At 42.8% G+C, this 17,884-nt stretch overlaps 1 protein-coding gene across 1 annotated transcript in view; it reads right to left on the bottom strand.

The window, feature by feature from the left end:
* The window catches only part of LOC126456574 (voltage-dependent T-type calcium channel subunit alpha-1G), a 795,987-nt gene that overhangs the window by 397,303 nt on the left and 380,800 nt on the right, over nt 1-17,884 (bottom strand). The window contains exon 13 of the mRNA XM_050092321.1: nt 225-547. Coding sequence (XP_049948278.1) covers nt 225-547 — 323 coding nt within the window. The remainder of the gene's footprint in view (nt 1-224; nt 548-17,884) is intronic.

The raw sequence follows: 17,884 nt of genomic DNA on the forward strand, positions 1-17,884 counted from the left end.
ATATAACGCTACGACGAATGTCTGAGCCGGAACGGCGTCAGGGTAAAGAAGTACCTGGAAGGTCTAGCTAACTGTTGCAAATAAAACGCTGTGGTTTCCATTTCGCGACCGATCGGGGCTTACTTTTTCTCGACAACCATCATGCATGATGAATCTATTGGTGACAACAGAGAATGGATCGACTGTAGGTCTACGCGGATGATAGTTAGCTGGGTGTCGCTGACCTGGTCGTGGTACTCGATGCCCATGCTGAGCGTGTTGATGAGGATGGCGAAGAGGATGCCCTGCTGGAAGTACTTGTGCGTGACGAGGGAGCGCACGCCGCGGCGTACCCAGCGCAGGCAGCCGGTGCAGCAGGCGAGGGCGTGCCTCCAGCGCTGCCTGCGGCGCCGCGCCGCCGCCCCCGCCGCGCCCGCCGCCGCCGCCGCCTTGTCCTCCAGCATGGCCGCCCACGGCTGCTCGGCGCAGCACGCGCCCTCCGACAGCCCCGACTCCAGCTCCAGCTCCCAACACCCCGCCTCCTGGCAGCACAGCGGCTCGCCGCCTCCTGCGGGCACCAAAATCACCAGATTGTGAGGTTACACGAGAAATTGATTGAACACCTGGGTAAGGTATAAGTTGGCTCTTTTTAGAAATTGCTCGGAAAATTTTCAATAAAATTTCGTCTTAAGGATAGACGCTGAAGCAATGAATTAAAATTTGTGCGAAGATCGGAACTTGAACACAATTCTGCTCCTTACTAACGAGGTTAACTAGCCGCTACACTACCGACTACTCCAGTCCAATATACTTATGTAGATGTGGTGTCTCTTCTTTCGGACATGTCCGAAAGAACAGGTAGTCCCTGCAGTCCCACTATCCTCTGTGCCCTCGGTGGCTCAGATGGATAGAGCGTCTGCCATATAAGCAGGAGATCCCGGATTCCAGTACCGGTCGGGCACACGTTTTCACCTGTCCCCGTTGATGTATAACAACGCCCGTCAGCAGCTGAAGGTATTAATATAATTCTAATTTCACTCTAGTCCAATACCCTACACAACACAAACCTCAGTTCATGACTTAAGATTGGACTAGAGTTCCGTGCAGCTGTCTGAGCCACAGTGCTCTTGTGGGGTAACGATTACAACATTTGCCTACTAAGCAGGAGACTCAGGTTCAAGTCTGGACGTTGGCACAAATTTTCATTCATTACGTCAGCTTCCATCCTTATCAAAGACAAAGTTGAGGCTCATATGTCACCAGGAAAAAGTAATTCTATCGTATTAAGACATTGAATCCATGGTGATCTTTCGTCATGACGTATTATTAAAATCGTCAAATGTATCAAAATTGATATTCTTAAAAATACGTCAATGGGTACTTAATATTGTTTACTTGCAAACTAAGTGGGCTTAACATCAGTTCGCATTGACTTAGCATTGCATATTTGCCCGGTTAGGTAACGAAACATTCCTTAAATACGCCTTTAAAGGTCAGAATTGTTGCAGTTTCTGATACTAACAAGGGGAGGCCACGACGTTTGGAACGCGGATTTACTGCAAACTTCGTACACTCGTAGTACTCCATGAGGACAACAAAATGTGTAAGCAGTAGCTCGTACTTCTCAAACGTTACTGAGAAAATCGCAAGATAATTTCGGTCGTCAAATATATATCTGTGCGTGGCCATTTTAACCATGAAGTGGCTGCAGCTGAGTGGTCGTGGCACGGCAGTTCAGCGTGTTCGGTCAGAGCGTTAGCTTTCCTTTCTAATAAAAGAGCTGAACAAACGGACCGTCGAACAAACTGAACAGGTATCATCGGACGTCCGCCCTGAACAAATTCAACGAATAATATAGAACAATTAAAAAAAAAAGTGGTTGGCGTTCAAGTCGCTGGATCGCTGGTTCGAGTTCCGTTCGTTAGTTTTTTTTTTATTTTCGACACAGTCATTTTCTTTATTATTTATATGACAATTGATATAATGGGGAAAATACGTGTAATCGGATGAACTTTTATTAAATTTACAATGTTAGTCTACTAATATTTGACGACCGAAATTATATTGCGATTTTCTCAGTAACCCTTGTTAAGTACGCGCTACTGCTTACACATTCTGTTGTCCTCTTGGGTTACTACGAGTGTACGAAGTTTACAGTAAATCCGCCTTCCAAACGTCGTGGCCTCCCCTTGTAAGATCTGCATTACCAGTTACTGCAATAATAAAGTACGCTGTTTGACAACTGCTAATGAATGACACATTATAGGACGGGAATAATCACAGGCAATGTTGGACAACATGGAACACAGCATACGTAGTAATGACGGCTCTCTGGAAAGTGAGGTCCAATCCATCACGAAATGCAAATGACAGTGAAAATCTGATGAATTTTTGCATAAATTTGATAGATAGGGTCTGTAATATGCCCGTCGATGGCGTCGTAGCGCTCTTTTCAATTCTGCATGCGTAGTGAGCACGTGGCGATGCGTAGAGAGCAACGTCTCCCGCCAAGTGTGAGTGCCTGTGAGAGATTTCGCCTGATTTCATGCAGCCCGTAACATCACGTAACTGTTAAGCATTTCCTTCTTCATGACAAATCTCGGTCGTACACTGCCGGCGCACTGAGGACCTGCTGCAGCATTTTTGTTAGGAAGTGTTAGACCACTCTCCATACAATCCGGACTTGGCTCCCTCTGACTTTCGCCTCTTCCCACATGATCCGCTGGCTGTGAAGACAACGTATTGGCACAGCCAACAAGCTGCAGATAAGCATAGACAATTGGTAGAAAGCACAGGCAGCTGCCTTCGCTGACGAGGGCACTGGATAGTCGGTACAATTCTCCAAGAAATCTCTCAATTGGAGCGGCAACTATTAGAGCGAGGGAAAACGACCATCTATATGCCTGCGTATGACCCCTGATTCCTCGTGTGTCATATTCGTGGTAATTGCGCGCAATGGATGTTGCCGGCAGTAGACTCGTTCGGCAGTCAGCTTCAATGCCGGTTGCATCTCCTTGTCTCACTCGACCCTCAAGGCCGTTCGGGGAGGGGCCAAGAGGAACCAAGAGCATCCCAGGCATGATCTATTGGGTTTAGATCTAGGAGATTACATAGGACACTCCATACGTTCAATATCTTCACTTTCAAATTTGCCCGACACCTCAGCAGTCCTGTGCTGTAATGGTACCTCGCACAAGGGTATGCTGCAGCGTTCCATTGTGCATAGTTCCTGCCTACACCAAAAGTCTAAGCCATATAGTAGACATTCATGAAACATCTGTGATATAACGTGTTCCATTCCCTCTCCACACTAAATTGTGGCCGTACGTGAAGCGGGATTCGTCGGAGAACATCACTCTGGACCGTTGTTGCTGGCCCCAACCAACATGCTTACACCAACGAACTCGTTCTAGATGTTGGCGTGTTTGAGGCGGAATGCACTTAACAGGCTCCCTAGCATAAAAATCGGCCTGATTAAAGGTAGCGAAATGGTTGTAGCAGAGACACGTATGCCAGTTGCAAAGACTGCAACGACGTGCCTATGAGTGTGCGTCTGTTCCTTTTCGCCAGTTGAACTACGTATCAATCCTCTTGCGGTGTGATGGTCCGTCTACGACAAAGGGCGTGCTTTCGCATAGCATTTACACGTTCGGCGGTATTTTTTTAATCGTGAAATGACAGTTTTCGACACACCTATTACTGTGGTCACAATAGTGACACTCTGACTGGCTTCGAGCCGTCCAGCTGCACGTCACCGATCTTAATCACTTGAATAATGTCTTCCAGGGATATTGGCGTACCACACGGAATGTCACACTAATTCGTTACACAACAACCTTCGTCAAACACGGTACTGCATGAACTGTCGAATGCATACAGAGCATTCGTGCACAGGCCTCTCTGCAGTTAACGCGTCCCACCCTCTACATTTCCTTTCACTATCATTGGTTGGGTGGTCCGTAGCAATTGTCGGTTGTTCCCCAACAATCAGCTGTTGTTCCTTTGCAATTGGCAAGCAGTGTATAACAGCCTCAAAAATTAATCTATGATGCAGCACAATATAAAAGTATTTCGCTGTTGCCATAGTATGGAGTTTGGCACAGGAGAGGATTTCGTAGCGGGCCCGCATCAGACCAATCAGATTGGTGACTAAAAAAAAACACTCTTATTTAAATCCACGTAAATCATTCTACGGATCGGAGCGTGGAATGTCAGATCCCTTAATCGGGCAGGTAGGTTAGAAAATTTAAAAAGGGAAATGGATAGGTTAAAGTTAGATATAGTGGGAATTAGTGAAGTTCGGTGGCAGGAGAAACAAAACTTTTGGTCAGGTGATTACAGGGTTATAAATACAAAATCAAATAGGGGTAATGCAGGAGTAGGTTTAATAATGAATAAAAAAATAGGAGTGCGGGTTAGCTACTACAAACAGCATAGTGAACGCATTATTGTGGCCAAGATAGACACAAAGCACATGCCTACTACAGTAGTACAAGTTTATATGCCAACTAGCTCTGCAGATGATGAAGAAATTGATGAAATGTATGACGAGATAAAAAAAAATATTCAGGTAGTGAAGGGAGACGAAAATTTAATAGTCATGGTGACTGGAATTCGTCAGTAGGAAAAGGGAGAGAAGGAAACATAGTAGGTGAATATGGATTGGGGGGAAGAAATGAAAGAGGAAGCCGCCTTGGTTCAAGAATCAATCATAAAAGAAGGTTGTATACCTGGAAGAATCCTGGAGATACTAAAAGGTATCAGATAGATTATATAATGGAAAGACAGAGATTTAGGAACCAGGTTTTAAATTGTAAGACATTTCCAGGGGCAGATGTGGATTCTGACCACAATCTATTAGTTATGAACTGCAGATTGAAACTGAAGAAACTGCAAAAAGGTGGAAATTTAAGGAGATGGGACCTGGATAAACTGAAAGAACCAGAGGTTGTAGAGAGTTTCAGGGAGAGCATAAGGGAACAATTGACAGGAATGGGGGAAAGAAATACAGTAGAAGAAGAATGGGTATCTCTGAGGGATGAAGTAGTGAAGGCAGCAGAGGATCAAGTAGGTAAAAAGACGAGGGCTAATAGAAATCCTTGGGTAACAGAAGAAATATTGAATTTAATTTATGAAAGGAGAAAATAAAAAAATGCAGTAAATGAAGCAGGCAAAAAGGAATACAAACGTCTCAAAAATGAGATCGACAGGAAGTGCAAAATGGCTAAGCAGGGATGGCTACAGGACAAATGTAAGGATGTAGAGGCTTGTCTCACTAAGGGTAAGATAGATACTGCCTACAGGAAAATTAAAGAGACCTTTGGAGAGAAGAGAACCACTTGTATGAATATCAAGAGCTCAGATGGCAACCCAGTTCTAAGCAAAGAAGGGAAGGCAGAGAGGTGGAAGGAGTATATAGAGGGTTTATACAAGGGCGATGTACTTGAGGACAATATTATGGAAATGGAAGAGGATGTAGATGAAGATGAAATGGGAGATAAGATACTGCGTGAAGAGTTTAACAGAGCACTGAAAGACCTGAGTCGAAACAAGGCCCCGGGAGTAGACAACACTCCATTAGAACTACTGATGGCCTTGGGAGAGCCAGTCATGACAAAACTCTACCATCTGGTGAGCAAGATGTATGAGACAGGCGAAATACCCACAGACTTCAAGAAGAATATAATAATTCCAATCCCAAAGAAAGCAGGTGTTGACAGATGTGAAAATTACCGAACTATCAGTTTAATAAGTCACAGCTGCAAAATACTAACGCGAATTCTTTACAGACGAATGGAAAAATTTGTAGAAGCGGACCTCGGGGAAGATCAGTTTGGATTCCGTAGAAATGTTGGAACACGTAATGCAATACTGATTTTATGACTTATCTTTTAAGATAGGTTAAGAAAAGGCAAACCTACGTTTGTAGCATTTGTAGACTTAGAGAAAGCTTTTGATAGTCTTGACTTTAATACTTTCTTTCAAATTCTGAAGGATCAGAGGACAGGCAGCGAAAGACAATTTATAATTTGTACAGAAACCAGATGGCAGTTACAAGATTCGAGGGACACAAAAGTGAAGCAGTGGTTGAGGAGGGAGTGAGACAGGGTTGTAGCCTACCTCCGATGTTATTCAATCTGTATATTGAGCAAGCAGTAAAGAAAACAGCAGTAGGAATTGAAAAACAGCGAGAAGAAATAAGAATCTTGAGGTTTGGGGAAGGAATTGTAATTCTGTCAGAGGCAGCAAAGGTTTTGGAAGAAAAGTTGAACGGAATGGACAGTGTCTTGAAAGGAGGATATAAGATGAACATCAGCAAAAGCAAAACGAGGATAATGGAATGTGATGCTGAGGGAATCAGATTAGGAAGTAAGACATTTAAAGTAGGAGATGAGTTTTGCTGTTTGGGAAGCAAAATATCGTATGATGGTCGAAGTAGAGAGGATATAAAATGTAGACTGGTGATGGCAAGGAAAGCGTTTCTGAAGAAGAGAAATTTGTTAATATCGATTATAGATTTAAGTGTCAGGAAGTCGTTTCTGAAAGTATTTGTATGGAGTGTAGCCATGTATGGAAGTGAAACATGGACGATAACGTTTGGACAAGAAGAGAATAGAAGCTTTCGAAATGTGGTGCTGCAGAAGAATGCTGAAGATAAGGTGGGTAGATTACGTAACTAATGAGGAGGTATTGAATAGGATTGGGGAGAAGAGAAGTTTGTGGCACAACTTGACTAGAAGAAGGGATCGGTTGGTAGGACATGTTTTGAGGCATCAAGGGATCACAAATTTAGCCTTGGAGGGCAGCAGTGTGGGTAAAAATCGTAGAGGGAGACCAAGAGATCAATACACTAATCAGATTCAGAAGGATGTAGGTTGCAGTAGGTACTGGGAGATGAAGAAGCTTGCACAGGATGGAGTAGCATGGAGAGCTGCATCAAACCAGTCTCAGTACTGAAAACCACAACAACAACAACAAAATCATAGAAACGGAAACAACACTGCTTCTTGGTTAAGGGTTATTCACATTATCTGATTAGCAATAACTTTTGAAGGGTATTTATGTTCAGGAACATATTCAGAATCTGAATCGCAGTTATCTACATCATTCTCGGATTTGTTCAAATTGTCCCAGAAAGGCATTTTCCTGGCACCGAAATCACACTAGTTACTATTGCTGGCAGCTATGTTTCTGTTCATATGCAGACAACCTGGTAAAGTTACCATTGACTAGAATGTGAATATAGAGATAGAGCTGGCATTTCTCAGTTTCTCGTGTAACTGTCAACTAATATGAACGAAGCACAGCATGTAACATGTTTTATATGGAATAAGTCTCCTTCTCATCGACTTTCCTTAGCGTTGGTTAAGCTGAGATATTCGGTTTACCCACGTTAAAGATGGTCTGTTGACCGTGGATCGAGTTACTTGAAGCAGTACAGGTTAACAGCCACTTTTTACGTAAACTTTATTTATGCTAAAACGCGTTTCACACTTTCAGCCGTCTTCAGCTGGTGTAATTCATTTACATCTTCAACTACATAACGTTTTTGTCGACTGTAATTTGAACGTTAATTTGAGTATCAGTGCTCCACCAGTGAACCTAAACGTGGTTTTGTTTTGTAGCGGGTAGTTATGATTAAAGTGCAGCTACTAACGGAAGTTCAAAGTGGGCTATAATTATCGTATGTCCTAATCAAATGACGTATGGATGCATTTCTATACATCTTTCTAGCGTTCACTGAGACAGATATGCACCTGGTAGCCAAAATTAGAACTAATTTTTTTCCAGTATAAATCGTTTCCAACTCGTTAATGTGGAACCGATTTACAGTGGAAAGGTCTGAGGAGAGGCACGATGACATTAAATGGTTTAAAGAATATAATAATGAAATTCCCAAACACGGGTGAGCTTGACGTATTACCTCGAAGACGAAGACGTCCTATCCCGGTGGAAGTTATTGATGAGGTAGCTGCTGCTGCAACTGATCATGCAGCTAGTTCTAGTGCTCGTGCAGTGTCACAAGAATTGTCCATCCCATGGTCAACAGTACGGAAAGTTTTGTGGTCTGTTTTTTTACTCTGGTACCCCTAAAAGGCCCAGACGGTGCGGCAGCTGAAAACTCATGATCCGCAGCAAAGTTATGAGTTTGCTGTCTGGTTTCTGGCACGCATCGAAGTCGATGACAAGTCGCCAGATAATATACTATGGAATGACAGGCACATTGTTCGCTATAGTGTGCAGTGAATACACAGAACTGCCGAATTTGGGATACTGTTAAACCCGTTTTGTGTACGAAGAGCCGTTGCACACGCCGTATAAGTCTGTGTGCTGGGGTTTCACAAGCACCTTTATTCTCAGTCTGTTCGTGTTTGACGAGTGTACACCCAGACAACCTGTCACTTTTACAGTGACGTTTTCCCGCTAACGAGGTGTCCTTGAATAGCGTGTGATTCCTGCTTTGGAAGATTGCGACTGTGTGGAAACCGTTGTTTTCATGTACGATGGGGCAACACCTCATGTCGCTCTCCCAGTGAAATATCGGCTTAATGCAGCCTTCCACGATCGTGTTGCCGACCACTGCGCCGTATTCTCCCTGTTAACATATCTCTGTATTTGAATACGCCAGCCTACACCAGTTTCTTTAGCTCTTCAATGTATTGTCGTCACAAATCCGATGTAATACCAGGATATAATTATTGAAATGCAGTTACTCACAGATATCCAATGTGCACTCAAATATATCGTATGGCAGCGAAATTTGGTAGATACTCTAATTGGTTACTGCGGCCCCCATCTCTACTGGAAAAAAAATAGTTTTGATTTTGGTCACATGGTGCAAATATGGCGCTGTGAATGCAGGAAAGACACATTGCGGAGGTCTTTATTTTCATATTTCGATGACGCATTTCGCTTGTGGTGGGCATCTTCAGATTACAGAAACTTGTCCTTGAGCACGCCATCCCTAAGAACGATTACACGATGCGAATGCATCGCAAAATGCGACCAGAATAACAAAAACTTGAAAATCACCAATGCCTGTCTACTGGGTTCCTTACTCATTGCCACCCATTTGACAGGCAATGAGGTTTTTCAACTTTTTGATATCCTACACTAGTGGCCATTAAAATCGCTACACCAAGAAGAAATGCAGATGACAAACGGGTATTCAATGGACAAATATATTATACTAGAACTGACATGTGATTACATTTTCACGCAATTTGGGTGCACAGATCCTGAGAAATCAGTACCCAGAACAACCAAATCTGGCCGTAATAACGGCCTTGATACACCTGGGCATTGAGTCGAACAGAGCTTGGATGGCGTGTACAGGTACAGCTGTCCATGCAGCTTCAACACCATACCACAGTTCATCAAGAGTAGTGACTGGCATATTGTGACTAGCCAGTTGCTCGGTCACCATTGACCAGACGTTTTCAATTGGTGAGAGATCTGGAGAGTAGGCTGGCCAAGGCAGCAGTCGAACATTTTCTGTATCCAGAAAGGCCCGTACAGGACCTGCAACATGCAGTCGTGCATTATCTTGCTGAAATGTAGGGTTTCGCAGGGATCGAATGAAGGGTACAGCCACGGTTCGTAACACATCTGAAATGTAACGTCCACTGTCAAAGTGCCGTCAATGCGAACAAGAGGTTACCGAAACGGGTAACCAATAGCACCCCATGCCATCACGCCGGGTGATATGCCAGTACGGCGATGACGAATACACGCTTCCAATATTCGTTCACCGCGATGTCGCCAAACACGGATGCGGCCATCATGATGCTGTAAACAGAACCTGGATTCATCCGAAAAAATGACGTTTTGCCATTCGTGCATCCAGGTTCGTCATTGAGTACACCATCGCAGGCGCTCCTGTCTGTGATGCAGCGTCAAGGATAACCGCAGCCATGGTCTCCGAGCTGATAGTCCATGCTGCTGCAAACGTCGTCGAAGTGTTCGTGCAGATGGTTGTTGTCTTGCAAACGTCCCCATCTGTTGACTCAAGGATTGAGTCATGGGTGCACGATCCGTTACACCCATGCGGATAAGATGCCTGTCATCTCGTCTGCTAGTGATACGAGGCCGTTGGAATCCAGAACGGCGTTCCGTATTACCCTCCTGAACCCACCGATTCCATATTCTGCTAACAGTCATTGGATCTCGACCAACGCGAACAGCCATGTCGCGATACGGTAAACCTCAATCGCGATTGGCTACAATCCGACCTTTATCAAAGTCGTAAACGTGATGGTAAGCATTTCTCCTTCTTACACAAGGCATCACAACAACGTTTCACCAGGCAACGCCGGTCAACTGCTGTTTGTGTATGAGAAATCGGTTGGAAACTTTCGTCATGTCAGCTCGTTGTAGGTGTCGCCAGCGGCGCCAACCTTGTGTGAATGCTCTGAAAAGCTAATCATTTGCATATCACAGCATCTTCTTCCTGTCGGTTAAATTTCGCGTCTGTAGCACGTCATCTTCGTGGTGTAGCAATATTAATGGTTGGTAGTGTATTCTTAATATTCTTATACGGTGCAGGAGAGGACGAAATGCTACTAAAGAATTGAAAAAATGAGCCGTCTGAAGATGGGCATGATGAACTGAAGTAGGTAATGACATTAAAATACATATTTTTAAAAGTATTTGTCACTGGTTGCGTTGTTCACCAGCAGCAAAAAATCGCATGTTCAGCTTCTGGTTTCCTTCCGTGAGGTGCACATATGCCGGCAACTCTTTTCTGTCTTCGAGATGACGCAGGACGTCTCCGCCTTCGACTCTGATGCCTGGCGGTGGGGAGCACAAAGGCAGCTGTGCTGCCAGTGGCGCGCGGTACACGGCCGCGAGCAGCTGTCACACGATACTCGCGCTCCCACACTGCAGGGTAACGAGGTGGCGGCAGGCAGGCGCGCGCAGTAATTGGGCCGTGGGTGTCGCGCCACGCGTGTGCCGAATCACGGCTGCCGACTGCTCCTCATTACAGCGCCGGGCCTAGCCTTGTTTCGCCTTGCTTCCCGTCTCGTCTCGCCTTGTTCGCCGCCGCAGACGGGTACACACGCTGCCGCGACCGCACGCCGTGTCCCACCAGCAGACGTCTTGTTCAAAGCGTCTCCTCAAACTCTCTACACTTGCGTATGAATTCAGTTTACTCGTACACACACACATACACACACACACACACACGCACACACACACACACACACACACACACACACACACACACACACACACACACAACCTTCACTGTGGCCAAGTCTTCTTAATGTTTTCGTATCTACTGGAAATTGTAACACCGATCTACACAGAGGCGACAAAAGTAAGGGGACACATCCTAATATCGAATGGGACCGCCTTTTGTCCAGCATAATGCAACAACTGCATGTGGTATCGACTCAACAAGACGTTGGAAGCCCCTGCAGAAATACAGAGCGATGCTAATCCTAGAGCCAATACTGAGCCATGCTAATCCTATAGGCGTCTATAATTGTGAGAGTGTTGCCGGTGCAGGATTTTGCGCACGAACTGACCTCTCGATCAGGTCCCACGAATTTTCGATGGGATTGATGTCGGGCGATCTGGGTGGCTCGAACTGTCCAGAATGAGATTTTCACTCTGCAGCGGAGTGTGCGCTGTTATGAAACTTCCTGGCAGATTAAAACTGTGTGCCGGACCGAGAATCGAACTCGGGACCTTTGCCTTTCGCGGGCAAGTACTCTCCAACTGAGCTACCCATGCACGACTCACGACCCGTCCTCACAGCTTTACTTCTACCAGTACCTCGTCTCCTACCTTCCAAACTCCACAGAAGCTCTCTGCATACCTTGCAGAACTAGCACTCGTGGAAGAAAGAATATTGCGGAGACATGGCTTAGCCACAGCCTGGGAGATGTTTCCAGAGTGAGATTTTCTCTCTGCAGCGGAGTGTGCGCTGATATGAAACTTCCTGCCAGATTAAAACTGTGTGCCGGACCGAGATTCGAACTCGGGACCTTTGCCTTTCGCGAGCAAGTGCTCTACCAATGCAGGAGAGCTTCTGTGAAGTTTGGAAGGTAGGAGACGAGGTACTGGCGGAATTAAAGCTGTGAGGGCCGATCGTGAGTCGTGCTTGCGTAGTCCAGTTGGTAGAGTACTTGCCCGCGAAAGGCAAAGGTCCAGAGTTGGAATCTCGGTCCGACACACAGTTTTAATCTGCCAGGAAGTTGCTGCCCAGAATGTTCTTCAAACCAACCGCGAACAGTTGTGGCCTAGTCACAGGGCGCATTGTCGCCTATAAAAATTCCATCGTTGCTTGGGAACATGAAATGCAATGGTATCCAAATAGCCGGACATAGCCTGCTGGATCAGACGACATAGTACATTCCATGTAAACACAGCCCACACCATTAAGGAGCCGCCAAAAGCTTGCCCAGTGTTTTATTGAGAACTTCAGTCCATGGCTCCGTGGGTTCTGTGTCACACGCGAACCTTATCATGAGCTTTTACCAACTGAAATCGTGATATGGCTGTTAGGAAAGGCACTGGCGTCTGTCGTTTGCTGCTACAGCCCATTAACGCCAAATTTCGCTGCAGTATCCTCTCTCGGGCGTTAAGTGAAGGCCGTCGGACCCTGCGTTGTCTGTGGTGAGAGCTAATGCCTGAAATTTGATATTCTTGGCACACTCTTGACACTGTGCCATCGGATTATTGGATTCCCTAACGACTTCTGAAATGGGATATTCCATTCCTCTACCTCCAACTACATTCCGTGTTCTAAGTCTATGAATTCCCGCCGGAAACCTTTTCACATGACTCACCTGTGTAAATATTACAGTTCCTTTTATACTTTGTGTACGCGATACTACCGCCATTTATATATGTACGAGTACATATCGCTATCCCCTGACTTTTGTCAACTCAGTCTGTGTAATATTAGATGGTTCAAAATAAATTTAGATTCTTAACTAACTTCTTTTGACATCTATTCCCACATCGGTGGAATTTGGTTGTGTAACAAAATACCATCAGATTTGAATCCCTGTTATCTACGAGACTAACAATGCGAAAACAATGGTTGAGCCCGCAACAGGCAGATATAGTCTATATGTTTTTGTTTTGTCTGTGACGTCGTCGTACCAGTGTAGGCGCATGCACGTGACAGTTGCGAATTAGCTTTATATAAAGTTATAAATTGTTGTAGCGTGGAAACGCGTTTAGCTAAGACGTTGATTCGGACGTCATTATGAATAGTTTAAGGTGCACTGCTAGGACTCAGATTGAGACAATAAAAATATTCTCCGGAAGAAAGGCAATATTAAACTGAAAATTGCAAAATAATGGACGGCGTAGTATCATATGACTAGTAAACATGCTTGGAATTGCAGAAAACGCAAGTAAAAACAAAAGATGCGTCGAAACTGTGACAAGTAGGCTGATTCCCACTATCCTACTTTGTGTGCACTCCTGTTTCATGTATTAAGGTCACATAAAATGTTCGCTTTCTTTCTAAAATTCCGATATTAAAGTTCCTACATTAAGCAATTAGTGTTTATATTATCAAAATGTAGAAACAAAGACCCCACCACAAAAGTTTATTATTGAGATCACTCAATTTGTTGCCTTTGTTGCAATGAGAAAATTAGTTTCTTCAAAAATGATGGCAATCAAACGTTATTGTAATCATAAAAGTTCGTACATCTAGTCGTAGGGAAATATCTTATGAGCTAGTGGTTAAACCACTTCCAAATTAAAGAGCTGTTTGTCTTCTTTTCAGTAAAGTACTTACGTTAACCCAAACCCAATTAGTTCAAAAGATATTGTTAAGTAAATATTCTACCTGATCAAAACTGTAAGTGCCAATTGTAGACAAATTACGTAAATTTCCGTGATCTGTTGATATACTTTCGATCACCTGAGTTTTCTGAATCTACTGACACCCATAGTAATGATCAAGTGTTATTTTCAGTAACTAAATTTTAATCACCAAAATGGATTCCATGGCTATGAACCCGGGATTCTAAACTGTGTAAACAAGAATAAGTACTGCATATTTTAGCAAATGCTGCTCATGATAAATAACATAGAAACAAAATACGACGACAAAATCAATAGCAAGTAAAAGATGGATTTTATGACCTATAGAATTAATAAGATACTATAAATTAAAAAAATTGAACAATATGCTGAAGCGAATCTTTATTAGGCCAAAATACGCTCCATTTACAGTCAGGGAGTCTGCGTCCGCGCTCGTTCTGTTCAGTGTGACTCTGTTCTTATTCTGCTCTTAGTCTTTATGTGGCATTTCTTCGGGTTAGCTACCCTGTATTCTAAAGTAGCCTCGGGAACCGTTTGGATTGCCTCTACTTTCGTTTCATTCAAGCTGAGAAAGCACGGCTTATAATTATGAGCAACAGACTTCAAAAATTTGTGATCTTGATCATTTAAATAATATTTGTGAGTTTAGGTACTGTGTGCTCTTTTACGTTGTGACGAGAGAAGAACAATCAAGCTTCGCGTATGTCCATAATAACTACATGTTTGTAAACCTAGAGACTGTAAGAAATCTGGTCAGCACCAGTAGGATCTTAAAGACGTGATTAAAGGTTGGTAAACTTTCAATTTTGAACTGAAAGAGGAAGCTTCTGGCTATTCATTTCAAGGACAAGTCCTACAACAACACTTTCAGGTGGCGGTCCAGCGAAACTTCGCAGCTGACGAGGCTTATTCCACAACTTGTAGTACTAATTTAAGCCACAAAAGGAACCGAGAAAGCCTAAAATGTCAGTGCCGAGTGAATGCGAGAGCTATGGCAGCGTCGAAAATGAAAGCCATTATGTAGTTGGTCCATCAGGCGTGCAGCGGCCAGCGACAGTCAAAAACCGTAATTTATCTATACTGTAGTCATTATACTACACAGTGCTACCACTGTATTAAAATGATTGATTATTAAATTACATATTAATACGAAACGTTTGGTATTCATTTCTCCCGACATTTTCACGGAAAATCTACGGCGCAATCCCGAATTGTGCACAGAGAACTTTGAGATGCTGATTTTGAGAACTATTCTTAATTTTCTTATACCACGTACAGCTTTTCTTCGGAATGGAATATGTTTTATTTTTAGATACCAGAATTTTACTAGGACAGTAATGTAGGTAAACCAAAATGCCCTGATTTATATGTGAATGGGGTAGCTGGGGCAAGCAAATTTATCTGAGTGTAAAGTTTTGGCCAAATAGGAGACATTTCACGACTGGTCTAGAAACATATTGCATGAACCACTTGAAGACCACAAAAAATTACTGCTCCCACTACTACATATCAAACTAAGATTGATGAAACAATTTGTAAGAGTACTTCAACAATACGGATTCTGCTTTAAGTAGCTTTCTATGAAACTTTTCTTCATCAGTCTAGAAACACTGAAAGCTGGAATTTTCGTCGGTTCTCAGATTCAAAGACTGATGATGGATCCCTAATTTGACACTAGAACGAATTTAAGGTTTGTTACTGAAAACATTACAGGAAATTAAAAAAATCAAAATTAAAAGAAAAATGTCAAAAATACGGTGGAAAAGTTCATAAATTTGAGTAAATATGAGTGCAATAGCCCAATTCACATATTGATAATTCGTTGAAAATCTGAAGCATTAAAGTGAAGAACAAGGAGAGCTCTTCAATTAGGACGTTAAGGAGTGGAGAACAGGTACCAGGAAAGACGGAATGACCGTATGATGGCCGACTATTGCTAGACGTTGAAGAGGGGCAGTAAAGATGAAGGTTCGTCGAAGCAACAAAAAAGAAAATTTGACATAAAACAATTGTTACAAAAACACAGACCTCGGTTGAAATTCTATTTTAATCCTTAGGCCTTAGTTACATAAGTATTTCGAGTATGATACCTTATTTTGCGGAAATTCCTGACGTGACAGGAAACTAATTTTCAGAATTATAGCGTTATTATTTGATCCTAACCCTACTTTTAAGAAGTCGTCTGACAAAAATTTTAAAATGTACGCTTGTGTAATCAATACTTACAATATGCAGCTAAATAAGTCAGGAAATGAGCGGATGCAGGAGTCCTATATTTTCATTTGATATGAGGTCCTAGTGTAGATGATTTTCAAATATCTTCCTCCGATTGCTAAAAGGTCACACATCTGTACCTATGTCATGCAGATGCCCGATGAGCTCTTGTACTGAGGCGAACTTTTTATGTGAAGACTTTTAAGGCTTTTCAGATAAAACGAATGTCATTAACAGTCTACATATTTATATTCATGCCTAAACATTTATTTCTCAACATAGACAGCCTGATGACAAACACATTTCTCCAAACGAGAGACGAGTTTGTTGATACCGTCACCATAGAATGTGTTGATTTGTTGATGGAGCCACAACCTCACCCCTGCTTGCTCCGCTTCATCACTATGAAAGTGAAATTAGTGACAGTGTTCTTTAAGTTTAAGAAATATATGAAATTTGGATGGACCAAGTCGGGATTGTATGAAGAATGATCGATGACAGTGAACTCAAAGCGTCAGATTGTTGTCGATGTCGCAGCATTCCTGGCTGGTGACGGAAATGGTGCATGAGGCTGAAGAAGTCAACGCCCCCCTCCAAAATACCAACCACCGTCAACCGTATGACATTTCAACAGATATAGCTAAGGGGTTAGGAATTTGATTATGTTCTATGGTGGAAGTGTGTCACCTTTGCTCTCGTGCCGGCCAAATACTGGTGGTGAAAAGCACTTCCACCATAAGATTTGTAGTGCCTACTCACTAGTTGTGGATTACCGCAAAAGCGTGTGTTAACGATTTCATATACGGAGGTGGGTTCAGTTAAGAGTCGCTTCGGAAAACTGAGACAAAGAAAGACCTTGTGAATGTTGACGGCAGGTATGGTTGTGGCTTATAGCGCCGTGATATTACTTCCATATCTAAAAGACGTTGAAGGAAACTAAAAATAAGTTATCAAAGAGGAATAAATGCTAGAATTCACTGTTGAAGTTAACTTTCTCTCCATAAGGGTGGGCAAGCTCTTGGCCTAAAATTTTGTGAATAACAAACGAAGGTAAGAGAGTAGATATGCACTAGTAACTTGCTGAATATCACAATTGAGGAATAGTACTTATTTGTGCGCAAAAAGTCAGTTTATTAACAATGTGCCGTAGAAGCTTTAGAGGAGTGGATACAGAGATATATGATAACATCCTATAACAGCACAGTTGTCATAGACTAAAAGAAATTCATTGTATGTATGTTTGAAGCAAGACTAGTGCCAGTAGCAGAATGACAAGTAAAGAGACGAAGAGCAGAACAGGAGGATACAAACCTGTAGCAAGGTTCCTACAAAATGTAACTGCGAGACGGTATCGTTCGCATGTATGGTAAATGCAACATTAGCGGTAAGATTTTTTCTTTACTGTTATTTTTATTTCAGACGACCGGGGTGGTCTGGAAGCAGGTAAAATCGCTCTTCATCTCAAGATTTTGTGTCATTAACGACTCTTTAATTCTATAAAATAGATTGAACAAATTCTGTCTTTAAATATATTTCGATGAAAAATTTTTATGATACATAAATTTAAATGTTCTTTACACAGCAGGTAAGATATAATCACATATAATGATATTGGTCTATAAAAGGTCGTTTTTATGATGGAGGGGGAATCACGAATACTACAGAATTGAAAATGCAAGATAAAGGGGAAAATAAAATAGTATTTTTCTTTACCTTGCGCATTTGAATTTTTTATATCTAATACTTACTTTTTCTGAATTTTTAGTTCTGACGATGACTCATGCAGCTGCATTTGCATGGTTACTCAACAATTGACACTAACACCTTTGGCCGAGAGTTCATAGAACCAATTTCAGACTGTTTCTCGACCATTCCATTCTCGAATAGTACGAAGGAA

The sequence above is a fragment of the Schistocerca serialis genome, chromosome 2 (assembly GCF_023864345.2).
Source record: "Schistocerca serialis cubense isolate TAMUIC-IGC-003099 chromosome 2, iqSchSeri2.2, whole genome shotgun sequence".
In the NCBI taxonomy this organism is placed as follows: Eukaryota; Metazoa; Arthropoda; class Insecta; order Orthoptera; family Acrididae; genus Schistocerca; species Schistocerca serialis.